This window comes from Ictidomys tridecemlineatus, chromosome 6 (genome assembly GCF_052094955.1).
Source record: "Ictidomys tridecemlineatus isolate mIctTri1 chromosome 6, mIctTri1.hap1, whole genome shotgun sequence".
Classification (NCBI taxonomy): Eukaryota; Metazoa; Chordata; class Mammalia; order Rodentia; family Sciuridae; genus Ictidomys; species Ictidomys tridecemlineatus.
Genome location: NC_135482.1, coordinates 46,197,796 through 46,215,469, shown reverse-complemented (window position 1 = coordinate 46,215,469; position 17,674 = coordinate 46,197,796). Strand labels below are relative to the sequence as shown.

General features: G+C 39.9%; 1 protein-coding gene and 1 long non-coding RNA gene across 10 annotated transcripts in view; one reads left to right on the top strand and one right to left on the bottom strand.

The window, feature by feature from the left end:
• Positions 1-17,674, bottom strand: part of Cpm (carboxypeptidase M) — a 96,059-nt gene that overhangs the window by 44,113 nt on the left and 34,272 nt on the right. For 3 of the 5 annotated variants that reach the window (XM_078053175.1, XM_005328728.5, XM_078053174.1), the window contains exons 3-7: positions 15,966-16,063; positions 7,725-7,897; positions 6,230-6,414; positions 5,388-5,558; positions 1,750-1,902 (exon numbers count right to left, since the gene is read on the bottom strand). In XM_078053175.1, coding sequence (XP_077909301.1) covers positions 1,750-1,902; positions 5,388-5,558; positions 6,230-6,414; positions 7,725-7,897; positions 15,966-16,063 — 780 coding nt within the window. Of the gene's footprint in view, positions 1-1,741; positions 1,903-5,387; positions 5,559-6,229; positions 6,415-7,724; positions 7,898-15,965; positions 16,064-17,674 lie in introns of those variants that run through there. The other 2 variants (XM_078053177.1, XM_078053176.1) reach the window with 2 other exon arrangements.
• Positions 1-17,674, top strand: part of LOC120888276 (uncharacterized) — a 54,450-nt gene that overhangs the window by 9,443 nt on the left and 27,333 nt on the right. For all 5 annotated transcript variants that reach the window (XR_013440481.1, XR_013440480.1, XR_013440479.1 and 2 more), the window contains one exon: positions 15,892-16,089. This is a non-coding gene — a long non-coding RNA (uncharacterized LOC120888276). The remainder of the gene's footprint in view (positions 1-15,891; positions 16,090-17,674) is intronic.

Sequence of the window (17,674 nt, the reverse complement as noted above, 5' to 3'; positions counted from 1 at the left end):
TTCTGAGTTTGGCTAATTTCACTTAGCATATTCTCCATTTCTATCCATTTACAGGCAAATGCCATACTTTCATTCTTTTTTATGGATGAGTAGAATGCCATTGTGTATGTTTCCAGCACAATTTCTTAATCCATGTCTTTTTAAAAGTAAGTTGTTCACATCTGATTACAGTGACAGGTAGATAAATATTCCTCATATGACCTAGTGTAAATGGACTTGCAAGTCCTCCAAATTAATAACGATGACTGTAGTGCATTTTGTATGTTATTGGTTTACAAAGCTCCTTCACTGGCAGTATCCTGTCAGCATGATGCTTGGAAGCCCACCTTAATTCAGCGCTTGGTGAATCATCTTTACAACTAGATTCTGAAAACAGTAGTACATTTATAAGAGTATATTTCAATTCAGTTTCATTCCCATGTTGATACTGATAAAAGATGAATTTCAGAAAAGAATACACCGTAACACACGAAGGGTCACATGGGAGGAAATATAATACCAAGGTTAAACTAATCCATGCTTCATGAGGCAAAGCTAGTGGAGAATGAAATGCCAGAATGCAAAACAAGACCCCAAACCAAGTTTTATGACATAATAAAGGAGAAAAATCTAGTGATCTGCTTATAACCTTGATGAAGATGCTGGTGAAAAGGTGACATTTTGTAATATTCCCTACATAGGGAATCATCTGATTCAGCAGTTAGGGCCCTGAGAGTTCACCAACAATGTTTGTGTATTTCTGTTCAATTTGGGGTTGGAGGTTGGGGACAAAGGTAAGGAATTGGATGGAGGCATGCATTTTTAGGGATGTGCAGCCAAGGGATAGTCTTAATGATGCTTGTATTCAGCTCCCTGCCCTGTGCTCCCCATAGCCACATCCTTCCCTGTCTACTCTCAACAGGTAGAGAGCATGGGAAGCATGCAGGAGATTCCAGTAGGGCCGTGCAGCGAACCTCTTCACACAAACTCACCCTTAACTTGGGACTGATGTTGTGCCACAGCTATTATGACAATCCCTAATATACTTCTTCCCCCAAGCCTTTCTGAACTGAGAAAAATAACCTTGGCCCTGGCCATACAGAAGAGTCTTCCACATTCCACCCAAAGAGACACCAACTGGTTAGCAAACTTGGATTGCACATGATTCCATCATCACACATAACATGTTTTTCTAGTGCAAGAGTTTTCTCAGCATATCCCTGGATATCAGTATCACCTGGGAAGATGTTAACAATTCCAGTCCCACAAAATCAGAAACTCTGTTGAGGCCCGGCAGTCTATCTCCCCATACGCCTGATGTTTATATTTGGGAGCTACTTTTCTTTTGCCACATTTATTTTGTTCATCTGTGATAGAGGCTGGTAAGCCTTCAGAAAACAGGCTGGGTTCTATTGCCTGGTCATTTGGTAGAGGTGAGGGGTGGGAGGGGTGAAAGTAAACGTGCTAGATCACCACCCAGTTTCTGGGAAAAAATGCAAAATTGTAATGTCCAATGTTGTGTGGCAAGTAACAAGCAAACCTGGCTTTTTCCTCCTTGGGAGATCATGTAAAAGAGTAACATCCTGTTTGCTAGAGGAACACTGTATTCTCACACTGCAGATACCCGTACAGAGAGAATTCTGTATGAATTCTGGTACTAAAATGAGGCTGTACCTGGAACACATAATTAAAGACTTGTATTTGGTCAGCCCAAAGGTCCTGCCAGATGCTCTATTTTGTGTTAACAGGGAATAATAAAATCTTACAAACCTAGGTGCACCTGTTTTATATATTCAATTAATGAGGCCTTGTTATCATTCCAAAAGTATGGCAGCTTTTCCTCACGAGGATATTTACAGCATGACAGCTCCAGTGTAATTTCAAAACACTGGGCCCAGATGTAGTTGTAGTCTTGCATTCCACCTACAAACAAGCATATTTAGTTTTCGTTAAGGCCTAAAATTGAAGTGAAGCCAAGTATCACAGACCTTGGGGATGAGTGGATGAGACAGTTGCAGGGGAAATGAATGTAAACAGGAAAAGATGAATTTGACATATTAGCATGAAAAATCAAGGATTGACATGACGAGTCATGACTAGGCATCTTAAATATTTCCATATGCAAAACTGGATCAGAGTTGACTAAAGTTCAGTTGTGCATCAAAATTAAATGAGGGGTGGAGGAAGACTCCTTTTTTATTTTTATTTTTAAAAGTTCTATATTATGAAAGGATTCTTCAGATTCCACTTCTTCCTTAAATTACATTTAAAATGGATGTAAACTAGAATAGAATTTCGAATATATCTACAAACCATTCATTTGTAAGCTCATTTATATGAAGCAAAGAACACTAGTTTTAAGGGAATAATAATGGCCAACATTTACTTAGTGTTCACTATTGCTAGGTACTGTTCAAAGTGCTTTAGGTCAACTCATTGAATCCTTATGACAATTATTACCGCCTTATACAGAGCAGGAGATATAATCCCAGATGTTAGGTCATGTGTCCAGAAATTCCTGCCTGTGGACAACAGAGACTAGGGTGTAGGCTACCTTGCCCTAGCTCCTGTGCTTTTTTTTTTGTTTGGTACTGGGGATTGAACCCAGGGGCACTTTACCACTATATCTGTGGTCCCCCTACCCCAGCTGTTTTCTTTTTCCCCCTTAATTTTGAGACAGGACCTCTCACTAAGTTGCTTAGGGTCTCACTAAGTTGCTAAGGTTGGCCTCAAAATTGTGATCCTCCTGCCTTGGTCTCTAAGTCACTGGGAATATAGTTGGGTGCCACAGCACTCAGCCTGAGTTCCCATGCTCTTACCTATTATGCCAAGGTGCTTGTGGGGGTCAGAGAAAGAATGCCACTGACTCTCAGGAGGAAAAATACCCAGAGCCCTGTGGCTTCTGGTGCTGCCAGTGCTTACATCATCTTTTTGTTTTTAACCTTCTGAAAACCCTATTTTCAAAGGGTTATTACAATTTTATTTTCTAAGATAAAAATATTTTCATATTTTAATCTCTCTGAATTGAGATATCTTAAATGTCATGCTTGAAAAAATTATGGCGTTAACTGAAAACACTTTATTCCTTTCCTGGTGGTTTATCATATTTTACAATCAATGTCATCTTGGATTTGATGGAATAACAGTAACTTTAAAGGAAGTAGATTTTAATTTGCTACACTTGATATCTGCACAAGAAAATATGTATTCTCAATTCCATCAGGATATTTTGGAAGCACTGAAGTAGAAAAACAGTTTGATTTCAAGAAAATGATTAAAAGAGTATATCAGAATACTGATACATACTACTATATATAGGTAGCTGGGCGCGGTGGCACATGCCTATAATCTCAGTGGCATGGGAGGCTGAGGCAGGAGGATTGTGAGTTCAAAGCCAGTCTCAGCAACTTCGCAAGCCATTAAACAAACTTAGTGAGCTCTTGTCTCTAAATAAAATACAAAAAAGGGCCGAGGGTGTGGCTCAGTGACTGAGTGCCTCCGAATTCAATCCCTAGTAGTAATAATAATAATATACTGGACACCTGGTGGTGGCATGTGATTGAATAAATCAAATTATTTCAAAAAAAAATACTAGATATATTGGGCTGGGATTGTGGCTCCATGGTAGAGCGCTTGCTTAGCATGTGTGAGGCGCTGGGTTTGATTCACAGCACTGCAAATAAATAAACAAACAAACAAATAAAAATAAAGGTCCATCAACAATTAAAAAAATATGAAAAATACTAGATATCAAGTAATAACTGTGTAGGCCCAGATTCTAGCCAGGAAAAGCCTATCTTATAGATTTTTATATTTCTCTCTGAACTTATTTTCACAAAAAACAAAACAATAAGGAAAAGAGAGAAAAGAAAACAATATTTTTGACTGGATGGATATGTCTCAGGTAGAAAGAATTTAAAGGGCAAAACTGGTGTGCTTTAAGGATCCCTAGCAAAGTATTCCCAATTGAAAATGCCAAGCATGGAGAGCGATCAAAGCTCTGGATAAAGCCAGTCATGCTTGGCAATAAAACCTGTAGGAGGGCCAGAAGGCTTTGCTCTCTACTCCAACGCAGCTGGCTTTGCCTTTTTTTTTTTTTTTTTTTTTTTTGAGAAGGATAACACAGCTCATACATACATACTTGGGAAATTTCCAATAGTAACTACTGGGTTTTTAGCTGATTTCCTATACATTTGAATTTGTCTTCAGTTATAGACAGTGAATATTAAGGACGACTCTGCCACTGAGCAGGAGTGAGGTCCTCTCCTAGCTCCAAAGAGGGAAGAACAAGACTAGGGTGGAGACCTAGGTGGGAACGGGGGCGCCTATCTTAGCAGGGAGAGTTTGGGGTGTTGTGGTGTCTAGCTGGACCTTCTGGCTGCATGCCCTCAATCATCATCTATGCTTATTTACATTATCTAGAAAGCTGTCAACGAGCTGTCCAGACACAAAGTACTAGCTTGTGCAAGATTACTGGCAGCCTGTGCATCTAAAGTGATAACTTGTGAAGGCACCTTTGGAAGTGGCCTGTGTGCAGAATTGCAGCTTGAGGGCCAGCTGGCCAGGCTGGCCAGGCTGGAAGGGAATACTTTCCAGTTCCAGCTCACTGTATCCCCTTCTGGCCTTCTGCCCTTTGTCCCTCCTAATATTTTTCAGTTCTCATACTAGTGTGAGTTCCCAGATACTCCTGGGCTTCTGTTTACAGTACTCCTTCTTGCAAGAATATCTTCCTTCCATGTTCCCCACATGGTAATCTCCCTCCCTTCCTTCTTGCCATCCTATTCCAAGGGTGGAAACTGGAGGACCCTATCTGCTGTGTCCTACCTGAAAAGCCCTTTTATTGAGCCTGCAAAGTAGCTTTCTAAGAAGGGTACTTCTTCCTGATATCCAGCTTTTCATAACCTGGAATGTCTAGCCATATTGGTTCTCCACTACTACTTGGCAATAATAAGCTGGATCTAAGTATCAACAACTGTCCCTGCGAGATGGGACATAAGCATTGCATTTCTCTAAGGTCTTCACAATTTCCCTATTGTCTTTTGGCTTTTGTGTAGCTATTGTGTATCTACTGGTTTGTATATCCCTATAGTACACAGGTATCTTTTCTAAATCTTCATTCTTATTCTAATTACACAATCACAATTACTTATTTGCCTTAACCTTGAGGGTAAGATCTGCTGTGTCTTGTTCATCTTTCTTGGTACAGTTCTGGCTCAGAGCATGCAGATATTGAATAAATACCTGAATGAATAAAAAAGGCCATTGGCAGTGAGGGACATGTCTGAGCATCTCTCACCTCCACTCCTTCTGTGGTATTAGCTAATGGAGAGAAGACTGAGAGACACAAACCAGCTGGTGCCCTTGGGTGATGACAATAAGGAGAATGGAAGAAATGAAGAGAAACTCACCTTGGAGTGGATACCAAGAGTAACCATTTGTAACTCCATTGGGAAAGTTCATTTTATTTTTACACTGATCTCCTTTAGTCATGTTGGGATTTCTTGAAGCATAGGTATGTGCAAGATGTTGAAAAACATCATCATCAGGAGTTAAGCTTCGGGAGAGCAATGTTCCAGTTGCTGCATTTGAAAGACACATCAAGACCTTTCAATTAACTTGTAGTAAGATGTTAGCAAATACATACTCACGTTGCACATAAATGCTCTCATTTCCACGGAGAGATCCACCCATTTCCATCAATGCTCCCTCTATTCTTTTTTCCACTTTTTAATAAACAAATACAAGGTGATATCTCACAAAATAAGTCAGATACATATCCAGATTTCTCCTAAATCAGCTTAAAAATTAGACATCCTCTTGGTACCCTTGCTGATTTCTGAAGGTTGGCAAACTTTCCTTAGGTATTCAGGGGGTTGAAGGAAGCCAGTAATATTTTAAGTCCTTGAGTTTTAAAAGGAGTCAGCAATTACCATTCATATGATTAGCAAAGAAATGTAATTTGTTCTAGTTTTATTTTGTTTTAGCCATGTAGCCTCTTGTGAGGTTATCTAAGTCTGATTTTACTATTTTACTCATGAATATCACACTACTGGCTTCAGTTCAGCCACACTGCACATCCACCGCTTGAGAATTTGTAGGAAGGATGGCTTAGGGTTGGGAAATTAAAGCTCCTTCTAACCCAGCCAGAGATGTTAAGCAATGGGAGAAGGGTTCCTCCTCACATAGAGGCACTACATTTGTAGCTCTGCTCTGCACTTAGAAAGCCAGAGTGGGTCCCACATTTGCTTACCTTGAACACCATTATCAAATGGGTAACTGGCCACCAATGCACCACCGTGGAGGTTTGCAGAGAGGACAAATGTCTCCGATTTTAGCCACTTCATGATTGCCAGAGTTTCAGGCTGCCTTGATACATTATTATATTCAAAGGCATCAGGGAAATTTCTATTCAGGTCATACTGGTTATAATTTTCCCTTTAAAAGAAAGAACTTTTTAGGGCTCATTGATGTTGTTACAAGGGAAAAGATACTTGCAGTGCAAAGACCTTTGGATTAGGCTCCAGGTGTTTCCCAGATGTGGTAGATGGCAGCCTTGGTGCCTCCAACAAACCACACACATTTACACCCTACGTGGTCTCCTCCTCCTGTCTGACCTGCTCTTACCAATAGAACATTAGCTATTGTAACCTAAGCAGAAGCTTTTGGTAAGTCTTTGCATTCTGGGACTTTTGCCCTTAGAAAACTTTCTTTTGGAGCTTGATACTCCAGTGGTAGATACATGGAGAGTCCACATGGAGAAATGAAGAGCCCAGGGGACAGCCAGAATGAGGACCCAGGTGAGGCACTTGGACTGGCCATTCCGGCCCTGCTCTGCTCTGCCCAAACTCCTGACTTACAGGGGAAAAAAAAAAAAAAGCTATTGTTTCAACTCACCAGTTTAAGAATGGTTCCTTATGTAGCAGAAACAACAGAAGGAGTGAGCTATTTTATATTTATAAAAAGTGGAATGTTTAAATATGCTAAAAAATCCCTAAAACTGAAGAGAATCCAGTGGTGAGATTTTATTTTTAGTAAAGCAAAATATTTCTAAATTGCACAAATATAAATATATGTTAAACATTTGAAAATTTCTAAACCTTCCAAGACAGCTTGAAACAGAAACTGTTTAAACCAGAACTACTATAAGACTGATTCTTCTTTGTGGTTAGATCACTGGCTTAATAAATCAACCACTAATGATTGAGGGTGTGCACTACCCCAGGCAACCGGGAGCTCACCGCAATGAACATACCAGACATGATCCCTGCCCTCAGGGAGCTTGCTTTTTAGTGGGGAGACAGAGATTACACAAGAAATTGGACCCTACAAATTGGGCTATGAAGGTAAAGAGCTGGGTGACCTAAGAGTATACCAGGGTGCCTAATATTATGATACAGGTCAGGGAAGGAGTCTTTGAGGAAATGCTATGTCAGCAGCGGGAGGAGGTAAAGAGAGTGGAGGTGCCAGACGCCTGTGCCCAGAAAGCACTGGGAGAAGAGGGAGAAGGACCAGAGAGGCAGGAGCCCAGGGCGCAGGGGGCGTGGCCAGTGGAGGCGGCACCGGTATTGAGGATTTCAAGATTCATCCTGCAAGCAGCAGGCAGGAGCTCCAGCACACTGGGGCAGGGTGCTGGCTGGGAGATGCTTCACTGTTATCTAACTCCTCTTTCCAGGACCAACAGGTACCTGATGGCAGCCTTTCCGTTTTGTCTTGTTTTAAAATAAAGTTAGACCAGTCCATCTCACCTTCCGTTACTGTAGAAACAGTCAGGCTTTTTGACAGCTTCGAATCCATCTGGGTTCATTGATGGCATGATGTGTATCCGGGTACTATTGATCAGATTCGTGATTTCAGGGTCTTTCCCATAGCTGGTGACGAGATAGTCAATCAGATGGAGCAGCAGCTCCCTCCCGACAGTCTGTGTGGTGGAAGAGAAAGGGGGTGTTTTAGGTCAGAAGCAATAAGGAAAACCATGCCTGGAGCACAAATCCCTCAGCAGGGGCCTGAATGCATGATATATTGGACCAAAACTAGTCCATAGGACCACTAATTCCTCCAGCACAGGGCAATCAGGCAAGTGGTAATCAATCCCTGGATGTGCTGCAAAGTATTTGTTACTCAAAATTACTCTGTTGTAAATAGTTTACTTTTTATCTTGGGGATAGGGATTGAAACAAGAATAATTATTTTTTAAAAAGAATGACAGCCAGGTTCAGTAGTGCATACCTGTCATCCCAGCTATTCAGAAGGCTAAGGAAGGAGAATGGCAAGTTCGAGGGCATCCTGGGCAACTTAGCAAGGAGACCATGCCTCAAAAAAAACTTTTAAAAAGGGCAGTGGGTGTACCCAACCTAGGTGCCCTTCAACAGATGAATGGATAAAGAAAATGTGATATGAATATACAATGGATTATTATTATGACTTTATGAAATCTGCTGGTAAATGGATGGATCTGTTAAACCAATCCCCAAAACCAAAGGACAAATGTTCTCTCTGATATGCAGATGCTAGGGAGGGTGGGAAGGAGAAACAGAAGTTCAGGTGGATTAGACAAAGGGAAATGAAGAGAAGGGAGGGAGGACAGGAATAGGAGAGACAGTGGAATGAATGAGACATAACTTTCCTATGTTTATATATGAATACACCATTAGTGAAACTCCACATCATGTACCACCACAAGACTGGGATCCTAATTAGAATAAGCTCTATTCCATGTATGTGTAATATGTCAAAATACACTCTACTGTCCTGTATATCTAAAAAAAAAAAAAAACAAAAAATAAAACACAGGAGATATTTTTAAAAAGAAAGAAAGAAAAGAAAAGAACTCAAGCCAAAGGCTGACAATGAGATTCACCAGCCAAAGGCAAAGAAAGCCAGGATTAAAAGGCTTGGGTTGAGTGTGAATTCAGTTAACAGTAGAACTAGTCATCAGTTCTATTTACAGTCAAAATTTAACCAGTTATTTTTAGTTTCACTTCAGTTTTATTCTTCTGTTAATAAATTTTAGTAGGATTAAGTTTAAAGATTTAAATATAATCATACTTAGGTCAATTTGAATATGATTACATTTTATACATCTTAAAAGTACCAACTCATAATATAAAATAGAAATATACAAGTGTCTGGGAAATAGTAATAAAGGTTATTCTGAGTGAAAGTATTCTGATAACTTGTTACCTCTTATTTTTCTAGTATTACTTTCTAGTATCTTTTTGTCATTTTTATAAAAACAATAAAGTCATGATTCTTTCAGGTACAAAAGTGTGTAATCAAAGTATTTTCTGTTTGCCTCAATATACCACAAGAAGTCACAAGTGCTCAACTGGAGAGGGTATATAAAAACCTTGGGAATATGACAAAGAATAATTTTCAGATAATTTGAAAAATGCTGAGGCAAACAAATGAAATTTCAGAGGGAGTTAAAATCTCTTTTTTCGGTTGGTCCATACTTGCTGCCTCTGTAACAGCAGAGTTCAACCAAATATTATTCAAATTAATTCCTCCCAACTTTAATATAAATGTCTCAAACATTCACTCATGTTTTATGTATAAACCTCCTTCCCTTCCCAATTTTAAAACTTTAGAATTAAGCCTTTGACTATGAAACCTTGGAGAGTTCAAATTTTAAGAAAGAATGTGGTGAAAACAGTGTCCCTTAGCTTACCCGGCCTTTCATCCAGCATGCTCACTTCCTTTCTGTGAGAGTATGGGCTTCATGAAAGGACCCCCAGTAAGAGCCTGGGAGGCCTGGAGCACACACACTACGTGGGGAGCCTTTCACTGGTGATTCAGATGGTCGTTAAAATGGCAATAACCCAGAAGGCAGAAAATAAAGTCTCCATCAGGTTTAGTTCAATTCAGCCAACTTGGAATTTGCCAGACAGATAAAAATGAGTTCTAGATCTTCAAAGCATGTTTATAACACAACCGGGAAAATTTGAAGGAACAATCCACAACACCGTTAGCAGGGGGCAAGAGAGAGGGGGAAAGGCAGACAGGCAGACAGACACAGACACAGACAGAAACTTCAGTTCTGGGGTTCCACAATGGTGTGTTACAGATTTAATTCATTTGCCTGATGGTCTAGCTAATCCTCCTTGGTCAAATATCGAGCCTACAGATTCCATTATCTAACATACAGTCCCTAGCCTCCCATATCTGGGTTCAGTGACCTGCCTGTGTGGCCCCTGCACACCCCACCACTACGCTATCTAATGCCACTCACATAGGTTACAGTTAACCTAGCTGGGCACCCCTTCCCTACTTCACCATCTAAGCCTTGAGAGTAAGGATCTGAACCATTTCCCTCTGTATCCCTGGTATATCTTGCACATTTCCTGGTGTATCATGAATTTGGTAATTGTTAATTAGTTACTGTTGACAAATCTAGTACAAGATCAAGACAACCCTGAGAAAGAACTTTTGGAAAACACGAAGACCCATAGTACTTAGGAAGAAGAGATGTTCAAAATGATAGTTATTTTGTTTGAAGGATTTTCAGTACTGAACAAAATTTACAGGGGTGTGGGGGGGCTGACATTTCTGCTTATGACAAGAAATCTAAATATCTGGTCACACTGGCTCAGCCTCACCAAAAAGAGATGGAGAAACAGATCACTATTTGAGGAATCTTCTACCTGCTAAAAATGAATCTGACACTTCACCTGGAATAACCATTAGCTCTGTCTAAATCTAAACAGAAAAAACTATTTAAAGTCATGTGGTATAATTTTTGAGAACAGTTTTCTATCTAGAAAGTGGTGGAAAAAAGTTTTGGAAGAACAAGCTTTTACATTTTTGTTCGAACAAATTTGGCACCTCTATCTCATGGTGATTACACATCCCAGACTTTCTAAGACAGGCACAATTTCAGATATTATGTCTTATTGTCTGCATAAACCATTAAAATACCCTCTAAGTACAAACATTTAGATATACAAATTGCATCATATAAACTGTTTCTATACTGAGATTTGTAAAAGTCAAATGTGCTTTATTTTTAGGTTAAAAATATGCTCATTATTTATAGGAAATGTTTTTTCTTTCAACCTATATATTTGGAATACAATAAAGTATAAACAAATGTTACTAAATGTAAGATTCTAAATGTGATATGGATTTTTTCAAAAGTCTAAACCCAAATAAACAATCATAGTAAAAACTGACATTTAAGAAACAGAAACTTAAATTCCCAGGGTGCTACTTCCTCCCCCAAGTCAGAATTGTAGTTTAGTTAAACTTAAGAAAAACATCAAATACCTACTCTCACAGTAATCAAGATGTGGCCCCAAGGTCAAGGCCACTGGGGCTGGAATCCAAGGTCTGACCTATACTTTACCTGTTGCTGGGTGAGCTTAAAACTCTAGGCACTCAATTCTTAAAACACAGTCATGCCTCACTTCATTATTTCCACTAAAGAAGAATTAGTGAGGTCTTAACCAAACCAGCAGTTGTCCAAATAAAATAGTTTTTTTTTTCCTAAAAATAAAAATAACAAAATAAAGGCACTGGGTGGGGAGATAAAAAGCACAGAACAGCACAGAGAGCTTTAGGAAGAAAGGAGGTATGGAGACCCTCCTGGGTGGCTCTCCTGCAACCACACTGAGGCCAAGGATGTTATGTTCCCAGCGTCAGGACATGACCAGAGCTTTAAGTAAAGCTCAATTTTAGATTATTGATTTTAGTGTCCACAAATCGAGACAATAGCCGAATGAGGGGGTAGGGGAAGGCAAGGGGGAGACAGATCTCAACCCCAAACAATCTGAATACCTATGGAATAAGGGAAGAGTAGGACTCCAATCAGTGTGTACTGGCATCGATCCTTCCAGTTAGAAAAGTCTAACTAAACTTCAGGTGTGTCATTAGGAGGCTGCATATATTAAACCTAGAATTGGGGTTTCTACAATTCTAAGTTCCAATGTGTATGTAAACCAGGGCCTGGAGGAACTAGAAAATCACCTGCTAGACTTACTAAAATGAGGAAGATGAAATCTGAGAAATGTTCCTCCCATGCTTTTTTATAAAGTACGGGCACATCAGGGGACAAAGGCTCCTCTGGATGCTTTGTCTGTAAGCTCCCAGGGGTGACTCCTCTGCAGTCAGGAGAAGCAAGCAGGAAGTTGGAAGACAAAAGGTTCCAAGATAGGCAACTGGGAAAATCTCTTTCAGTGTTGCTCCTTCTAAAAGCTTGTTACTGTTTTGTATGATCAATAAACCAAAGTGTTCTCATTAAATGATTCTGGAACAACTGAGTATCCATCCAAACAAAATTAGTTTGAGGGAGACCAAAGATTTATATACAACAACTAAAACAATAAAATCAGAACACTCCAAAGACAGTTAAAAAGGCAGATCCACTGGATAAGGCTTAATGCTCAGGCTCCAGATTCAGATGGTTTTGTGGTAAAACCCAAACCTGGATCACTTAGAGCCTTGCTAAATTGCCAGGCTGGCCTCAAACCTGCCTCAGCCTCCCGAGTAGCTGGGGCTTTGGGCCTGTACCACTGTGTCCACAATAACATCTTTTCTTTCTTTTTTTTTTTTTAAGTTACTGTCTTGCCTTTAGTTTTTTTTTTTTTTTAAAGAGAGAGAGAGAAGAGAGAGAGAGATAGAGAATTTTTTTTCTAATATTTATTTTTTAGTTCTCAGCGGACACAACATCTTTGTTTGTATGTGGTGCTGAGGATCCAACCTGGGCCACACACATGCCAGGCGAGCGCGCTACCGCTAGAGCCACATCCCCAGCCCTTGCCTTTAGTTTTTTAAAAAATAGATTGGAACTGGGCATGGTCATGTGCAGTTGTAATCCCAGTTACTGGGAGGCTAAGGCAGGAGGATAGAGAGTTTGAGGCTAGCCTGGGCAACTAGTGTGACCCTATCTCAAAATAAAAATGAAAAGGTCTGGGAACGTAGCCCAGTGGTATAGCATCCCTGGGTTCAATCTCCAGTACTATTTTTTTTTTAAGTTTTAATCTTTATTTTAAAAACATAATAACTAGGTGAGGTAGAAGGAGTCATTTTCCAACACTGCTCCTATACACTCAAATTGTAGGTTCTTCATGGTTTATTCTGAATTGCAAAAATTCTCTCTGTGCTTTCCTTTACTCAATCCTGGCTGCCATAATCAGACAGAAAGTTCAAGTTGCTTTCTTTTTTTTTTTTTCTTGGATATGGAGTAGAAAACTTAACAGATTATTTTTAATAAGGAAAAGACCTAATTCTAAAACAAGGTGTAAAGAGGTAGAGATTCATGGGGGAAAATGGCCAAACTGGGTACTCCTGATGCTGCTGCTCCCACTGTCATAGAGTCACCATATCAAGTGGTAACAACACACGCCCACATACATGCACACAGGAGAGAGAAAACATTTTAAAAATAATGTGGCCAATCTTGTACATCATGCCCCTCAGCATATATGTACCACCTATAGGGACTGTCCACATCAGGTCCATAATCTCCCAGAAGATCCAAAGATCCTGAGGTTGGAGGTCAAAGTTTGTACCAATGTAACAAGGAATACCTCTAGAGAAGGTTAAGGATCACTGCCCTAAAATACTAACTACATTACTTTTTCTTCTTCTCTTTTCTCTTTTCAGTGCTGGAGATTGAACCCAGGGCCTTGAACAGTTAGGCGAGTGCTCTACCACTGAGTTATCCCCCAGCCCCTTATCTTGCTTTTCTTTTTTTCTTTGTCACCAGGGATCAAACCCAGGGGTGCTTAACTACTGAGCCACATCCACAGTCCTTTTTATATTTTATTAGAGACAAGATCTCTCTGAGTTGCTTAGGGCCTCACTAAATTGCTGAGGCTGGCTTTGAACTTGTGATCCTCCTTTCTCAGCCTCCCTAGCTGCTGAGATTACAGGAGTGTACCACTTGGCCCAGCTTCATTGCTTTTTAATAAGATAGAAAAACAGAGAATGCTTTCAGTGCCAAAAGATTTAAGTAAGGAACAAGGTGGCGGTTAGACCCTGTGCCAAGTGACTTTTTTGCTCCTAGGTTAGGCCATTGCTTTTTCTAACTCCCAGTGGCACCAGGATGGCTGACTATTGAAGTCTTCAAGTTAAAAATAATAACTTTCTTAGCAGTCCCATGGAGCCCACAGATGCTTCTACCAGCTGGGACATGAAAGGGGTTTACATGTTTCAGATCCTCACCTCAAAACACACCAAGACTTTTTCCTCTGCCTAATCTCAGTCCTCACTATTCCTTAAATAAGCAGGGTGAACTAGAGAGACTTGACATTATGGACACACTAACTACACCAGAAAATTGGGAAACTGCATGGAAAGAATAGCCAATTAGTGTGTGTGGGGGTGTGGGCGGGGGGCAATGTTTCTTCTTACCTTTGGAAGTTTCAGTTCTGAGGGTTAATTTCTGAGTTGCAGACTGCAACTCCTGAAGCACCAGGAATTCAATAAATAAACGACTGAAGGCAAAGAGTGCCATCTGTCTCTTATTAAAAATGGATTCCAAGGGACCTTGATCAATAGACTGGGCAGCAAAAGGGAAAGACGTCTGGGCTACTCTAATCGTTGTTTTATTAAAAGCAACTTTGGTTGGACTCCCAGCAATCTCAAGTTTTTTTGTTTTTTTTTAAAGAAACAGTGCATTATGTTCAGAAAGCCACAGATGGATCAAACTTCACTGGCCCCCAAGATACCTACTCTTTTCTGAGAGGCAGATGTTGGCATCTTTGCTCTGGCTGCAAGAAAAGTACCTTCTCTAAGCTGGGCAGGTTGGTCAGCATGCCTGGCAAGGGCAGGCTGTGTGCGTCATGAAGGGTGGAGCCAGTTCCCCAGGAGCCTTGGCTTGGGGAGGGTGAAGCCAGGTCAGGAAGCTTAGCACTGATGAGAGCAAGCCACCAAAGCTATTGCAAATCTCTAGTGTTTCAACAAGTGAGCAGGTTGTACTTATTGGAATATGCATTTACACTGACATTCCTTTAAAATACATGTTTTATAATGCATTCTGCACGTTCCTGTGCATATATATATATATATATATATATATATATTTTATGGTGATGTCAGGAAACTACCTTTCTACACTTGACTGCTCAGTCTTATTGAATCCTGGTAAGTGGAAAATACTGCAGTTGTCATGTTCTCAAAAGTCTAAGGAAGTAAGGTGAGAAAGGGAGATGAACATCTTCAACTGTGTGCCAGATGGCTGGGCAGGTAAGAGTGGCAAAAGGATATTTTGTGAAACAAAAAGAATTTATTTCTTCTAACTTGAAAAAGAGGTCAGACGCTATGAAGGCATTCAACAGTATCTGTGGAATGATGGGTCTGAGAGAACCCTAAGTGTAGCTACCTCAAAGTGAACATTGAAACCATTGAGTATGTCAGGGGTAGTGGTGCAGTCCTGTAATCCAAGGCTGAGGCAGGAGGTTCGCAAGTTCAAGACCAGCCTCAGCAATTTAGCAAGGCCATTAGCAACTTAGCAAGATCTTGTCTCAAAATGAAAAAGTAAAAAGGGCTGGGATATAGGTCAGTGGTTAAGCACTCCTGGGTTCAATCCAAGAAAGAAAGAAAGGAAGGAAGGGAGGGAGAGAAAGAAAATACTGAGTATTGGATTAAGAGCCACAAAAGTATTCAAAAGCCAGATGTTAGGAATCTGGATAGCTATTTGGAATTTTCTGATTGTTCTGAGTTCAAATAAATAGAGCTCCTTTGCTGGGATGGAAGGCCTTGGCTGGGAGGAGCCGAGAGCTAGAGCACTGTTTGCAGCTTCAAGAACAAAAACAGGTCAGGTTACTCTCACAGGGCACCAGGTATATGACCAAATGGCTGTGCTGCTGCTGGATCCTGATTCCTTAAACTCCTTTAGAAGATCTCACAGAAAGACCTTGCAGGGCCTTACTTCTTTGTTGCAATATGTGAGTCTTCTTTATGTTTCCTCTTTAGCATTTACATGGACCTCAAGAGACAGGAGGGGAAGTGTGCTGGTGACTTTGCAGAAATTCACGCCATGTCCATACCTCATCTCCATGCATATTTCCTACGTATTTGAATTCTGGAATCCCAACTCTGTGTTCCTTAGGAAACCGTCCCACGACAAGAACCCATAGGTTTCTACCTTTATTGGGAAGAAAAAAGAGAAAAGTAAGTTCATCTCTTAAAATGACAAATGAACTCTGGGAGAATGAGAATAGACCAGCGATGCTGTTTTTCCCACCTTACTTTTAACATTTCATGGTGACTTCCCTTCATATAACTAACATTTTAAGTGCTTAAAATATTCTTGTTTATTGTCAGAATTTAGGGAAACCCTTTCAATTCAACACAAATATTTATTATTCTAGGATGTGATTTTTAGAAATTGAACACTTATTAGGTTACATAGATCTTACTTTTCTAAAATATTTATATACCTCACTTTAAGAACCTGGAGGCTCACAGAAACAATCTTGGGAAGGCACGCAATTTAACAAAGTTAAATTACAGTTGATGGTTGACTGGAAGGGGGCCCATAACTTGCAGCACAAAAAAATGAAAAAAGCAACAGTAATAAAACATGTAACTCAGGAGGGAGATTGTTTTTAAAGTAAGAACTCCTGAATCCTGTATTCAAATGCTAAAGCGACAAGCCCCCTGTGGCTGTGTTTTTGATGTGCATGAGTTCTGCAAAGTAAATTAGAAACCACAACCTGTGCTAACAATACCAAGGAAAACTTCTAAATCCCAGCTCTGCCTTAGACTGGAAGGGCAGAGACAAGATCATCAAGAACTGCCAGGACTGTGTCTGTGCCTATATCACAGCTGGTACCTGGTTCACCTCACCTCAAGCAATCCTGTCATGACCCACTGAGATGGATTATCAAACTTCCCAAGTGAGAAAACTGATTATCAAGAATATTAAGTAAACTTCTTATGATCATAAAAGAGACCACAACTTAAGCCCCAGAGCCATGCCTTGAACTCTGGTCTATTTGATTTCAATTCTAGTGCTCCTTTCACTAACAAAAACTATCCATCTCTCAGGAGGCTTGGTTTCCCAACCAAAGAAAGAAGTCCTTTTCAATTCTAAAATTGTCTGGTGCTTTTAATACAAACAGTTTAAAATTGGAGACTGGGATTATGTTTGATCTCTATCAGGTATATACAAAGTTCAAATTATCTGTGATAACTCAGCTGTATGTGGAATTTAAGAACCCAGGAAAACAATTTAATAGCAACTAATAGGCTAATGTTGAGAGGGTTTCTGCAGAATTTCTGATTTAGTTCCTCAAATCAAGGATCTTACAGGCTGGGGAACACTCAGTTGCAATGAGTAGCTGAAGGAGAAGCAGATATTGGATTGTCTTTTTCAACATTTACTCATAATATTATTAGAATAATTTTTTAGGGAAATTTGTCATGAACAAGTTGATGCTTTAAATTCAGTAACTAGGAATTTTCAGAAAATGTTCACAAAATGCAGTTTGTCTGATTGATGGCCCCCTGTTCAGTGTAGAGTTCACCTCCATTTATTCATTTGATTACTTCATCTAGACATTCAGCCTGGATCAGTGACATGCTCCATGCCCAATGATTTTTTTTTAACATTTTTTTTTAGTTGTAGATGGACATAATTTCTTTGTTTTATTTATTTATTCATAATAGCTAAATTGTGGAAGCAACCTAGATGCCCTTCAGTTGATGATTGGATAATGAACATGTGGTATATAAACACAAGGAATACTATTCA